We start from the raw sequence: 4,344 nt of genomic DNA, 5'->3' as shown, positions 1-4,344 counted from the left end.
GCCCTGTTTCCCCTGGTAACTGTTTCTTTAATTTTCTGAGTCTGTCCAACCAACGCAAGCAATAGGCAATAACACGATTCAATTTATGAGTGGACGACATTTTTGTCATTATAGGTAGTGACGTACTAATTTCTATTGCGGTTACGCCTGCAACATGTTTGCGTTTTTCGGGAATTTCGTCGACATAAACGATGATGGTGCTAGAACTCTCTGGCAATCTTACTTCGAAGTTTGAACAAAGCCACGTTGGGCGCTTAAACCATAAATCGTTATTGATCAATTCTTGCGGTAGAAGACCACGACTAACTAGGTCCACGGGGTTTTCTTCACCCTTGACATGTCGCCAGTCTGCTATATCAGTAACATCTTTAATTTCGGCCACCCGATTAGCTACGAACGTTTGCCACATGTGTGGACTATTATTTAGCCAAGCTACAACGACCTTCGAGTCTGACCACAAATACTGTCTCGTAATATTTTCATTTAACGCCCTTTTAACGGCACAAATAAGTTTTGATACGAGTAATGCACCGCATAATTCTAATCTCGGCAAAGTTACTGTTTTTAAAGGTGCGACGCGTGATTTGGTACCAAGTAGACGCACCGATAAATTGCTGCATTTGTCATACGTCCATACATATACGACCGCTCCGTAGCCCTTCATACTGGCGTCGCAAAAACCGTGCAATTAAAAACCAATTATCTCGTTGAGATCGGAAATTCTTCTAGGAATGTGTAATTCGCGAAGATACAACAATTCCTTAATAAATTCACTCCACACATAGTAGATATCTTGTGGCACAGATTCGTCCCATTCGATCTTTAACGACCATAGTTTCTGTAATATCAATTTCGCCTTTAATATCACCGCCCCGATCAGACCTAATGGGTCGAATATCTGTGCAATGGTCGATAAAATAATTCGTTTGGTCACCTTTGATTTGACGTTGATTGGTTTTACGCCGTACCTAAGAACATCGATTTTGGGGTCCCAAAGTAAACCCAAGATTTTTGTCAATTCGCCATCGTCCAATTTTACTAAAGAGCCATGACTATTATCGGCGGTCGGAAGCACGGCTGGTAGGTTTGAAGCCCATTTGCGTAATTCGAAACCTTCCTCTTTTAAGATCGTGGACATCTCCTCGCGAAGGGTAATTAATTCCGAAGCCGTTTGGGCACTCGTGAACAGGTCGTCCATGTAAAAATCCCTTTTGATTATCCTATTCGCTGCGGGGTACAGATCTTGATTTCGCGTGGCTAACTCAGACAAACAACGGGTCGCAATGAAGCTGGCCGGTTTCGTACCGTATGTCAAGGTGGTCAATCTGTACGTCAGTAGTTCATCGTCGGGTTCCTTGCGCCATAGTATTCGCTGATAATCCGTGTCGCGCGGGTCGATTCGAATCTGCCTGTACATTTTCGCGATGTCGGCCGTCACCACAAACGGATGAATTCGAATCCTCGTCAAGATAGAAAAAAGATCTTCTTGAATTACCGGTCCAATCACTAAATTATCGTTGAGACTTTTACAGGTCGTAGTTTTAAAGGACGCGTCAAAAACCGTCCGTAATTTGGCTGTCGTACTAGATAATTTAGAAACGGCGTGGTGGGGCAGGTAGTACGAGTTTTCTAAATCTATATTCGGATCCGGTATTAGTTCCATGTGGTTCATTTTTTGGTACTCCGCCATAAATTCCGAGTACTGCTCCTTAAAACCCGATTGTCTCTGCATTTTATTTTCTGAAAATCGAAACCGATTGAAGGCGCCTTGCTGGGAATTTTCCAAGTCAGACGGGGTGCACTTGAAAGGTAGGCGCGCCACGAACCGCCCTTCTTGTACATCCTGCTTAATGGTTTGTGAAAAATGGATTTCGCATTGTCGTTCTTCCGGAGTAACTTTGTCGGTGACCAATTTAATGTCCTCAAGCTCAAACAGCTTACTTACTTGGTCGTGTAATTTATGATCCGAACGTGTAAAATGACACAAGGCTCTAGGTTTATTACCGGATGCGTTTAAGTTTCCCCCAACAATCCATCCCAACTGGGTTTTTTGGAAATGTGGTTGCCCCGAGACAACATGAATTTGTCCAATGCACATTAAAGGCAAAAACAATTCTGCACCGATTAGTAGATCAATCGGCCCGGGCCGATCAAAGTCTGGATCGGCAAGCTTTATTTTTTTAGGAAAACTTATGGTTGACATGTCCATCGGATTAATCGGAAGGTTTTCTGTTATGTTACTTAAAACTAAGCACCTAATATTCTGACTGTATTGGTTATATCTAGATTTCACTGATACTTGTGTTGAATGATTCACGCTGCTAAGTGACTGATTGATACCGCCGATCTGCATCTCTATTTTTTGACACGGGAGGCCTAGTTTTTTGCACATCCTTAAAGTTATGAAATTATTCATTGAACCCGAATCTAGAAACGCACGACATTCATGAAACTTATTGTTTTTGTCCTTTATCAAAATTATGGCTGTAGAGAGAATTCCCGATTTAGATGTATCAATTTGAGAATATGAATTCAAAGATTCTGTTTCCAATTGTTCCGGCAAACTTACTTGATTGTCGATTGTGTTATGATTCTGACTACAGACTCGGCATTTTAAATTTGATCTGCAATTCTCTAATGTGTGATTGTTCCTCAGGCAATTTTTGCATAAATTTACTCGATCCACGGCTCTACGTCGTTCGCCCGCGTTAAGTTTGAGAAATGCTGAACATTGATTTATGTAATGTTCATTTTTCTTGCAATAGACACAAAATTTTTGTTTACTACCATTATTAGAGGTCGACGTAGTCGCGTAATTATTCGACCTTGAATTTTGGGCCCGACCAAAGTTTGCGCTCGGCGTTTTTAGCACAGCTGTTTGTCTGCTAGTATGATATAGCGATTCTAAGATTTGATGTCGTTTTTCTAGAAATTTTAAGAATTCCCAATATTTTGGGATTGCCGGAGTTAATTGAGCTTACCAATCTCTTTTCGAGACGAAGTCCAATTTTTCAATAATAATTGGTATTAAGATACGTCCCAGCTTTCTACCGGTACCTTTAAAGTTTTAAGTGCCTCTATATTTGTTGTTAAATTATCAATTAATTCGCGTAAACAGGTATGCGACGGTTTGGTAATTACGGGGAAGCTTAAAATAGAGTAAACATGCTCTTGGGCAATAAGTCTCTCGTTCTCATACCTTTTTTCTAAAAGGTCCCAAGCGATCTGGTAGTTATTATTTGATATTGATAATGCCTCTATTGCCTTAAGGGCTTCGCCTTTTAAACACGATTTCAAGTAGTGGAATTTGTTGCACTTGTCTAATTTGTCATTATTGTAAACGTGGGTAGATTATACACAGGTAGTTTTATGTTTAATTCGTTTGAATTCGAAGGGGTGGATTTACCTGCCTTCGAATCTTTACGCTCATTTAGTTCTTGTATCACAGTTTTGATAGTTAATACGACCGCGAAGTACTGCGACTCAAACCTCTCCCGTTCTTCGGTTTGATCTTCCGAATTATCATTGGCTACGAGTTCGATTTGTAATTGCGTATTTTCAAAGTCTCTAAACGCAGCTTCTAAGTAACCTAAGCGTGTTTCCAGTTCATTTATGTTTTGCGTATCTGGGTTAAAATCAGTTACGAAACCTTCTACTCTTGTCAATTTTCCCTTAATTCCGCCGCGTGAGCGAATTAAGGCTTCTGACGAAGGCATAATGATAAATAATGATTATTACGACTTAAGAATCGAAATAAGAATCGCGACCGTAACCTTATGAGGTTGCTCATGGTCAGTGTTATGATCGAAATTAAATATATATTTATTGAAATGTATACTCCTTAATAGGAAACGGTGAAATTAGGAAGGAAGCAGATAGCTCTGAGCTTCGGTTTGTTGTCCTGGTGAGAGTATGCGTCGCTCTTGTGGATGCTGTCCTCGACTGCAGGTTTTTTGTTGGGTTTCGTCCCGATGTTCTCCGCTGCTTCCTGGACCCGGGTTGATCTTGCCATTGCCTGTTAGCTTCACCCACGGGTACTGTTGGTTGACTGGACGTGGTGGTGATCCCTTAATGCTGAGAAGAATACTGCCCACTGCTGCCGTCGTCTGGTGTGGATGAAGAAACGTGTTGCTGATGCTGATTGATGAAATAAGCCCTGATCGAAATTGATGCTGTAATTCGTGGATGAATAGGCGTGGTGATAACTGATGATGCTGGATGTTCTTTTGCGAACTAGCAATGCAATCACTGCAATCGCTATACTCCACTGATGAATTTGAAACTAGTACGCGATCACGGATTACTACACTAAAACTGATTCACATCCGGTTCGTATGGACCAAT

At 41.1% G+C, this 4,344-nt stretch overlaps 1 protein-coding gene across 1 annotated transcript; it reads right to left on the bottom strand.

Moving 5' to 3' along the window:
* Window positions 1-688: 688 nt before the first annotated feature.
* LOC135143811 (uncharacterized) lies at window positions 689-3,716 on the bottom strand. The gene is made up of 3 exons (XM_064075752.1): window positions 3,407-3,716; window positions 2,788-2,925; window positions 689-2,724 (listed from the first exon to the last, which is right to left on the bottom strand). Exons 1-3 carry the CDS (start codon window positions 3,714-3,716, stop codon window positions 689-691), a joined length of 2,484 nt encoding a protein of 827 aa, XP_063931822.1.
* Between the last annotated feature and the right edge of the window lie 628 nt (window positions 3,717-4,344).

The sequence above is a fragment of the Zophobas morio genome, unplaced genomic scaffold (genome assembly GCF_036711695.1).
Source record: "Zophobas morio isolate AGI-343-1 ecotype UQ-CSIRO unplaced genomic scaffold, CSIRO_AGI_Zmor_V1 ptg000076l, whole genome shotgun sequence".
NCBI classification, from domain to species: domain Eukaryota; kingdom Metazoa; phylum Arthropoda; class Insecta; order Coleoptera; family Tenebrionidae; genus Zophobas; species Zophobas morio.
Note: the sequence above shows the minus strand (reverse complement) of the source record. Positions and strands in the feature narration are given on the sequence as shown.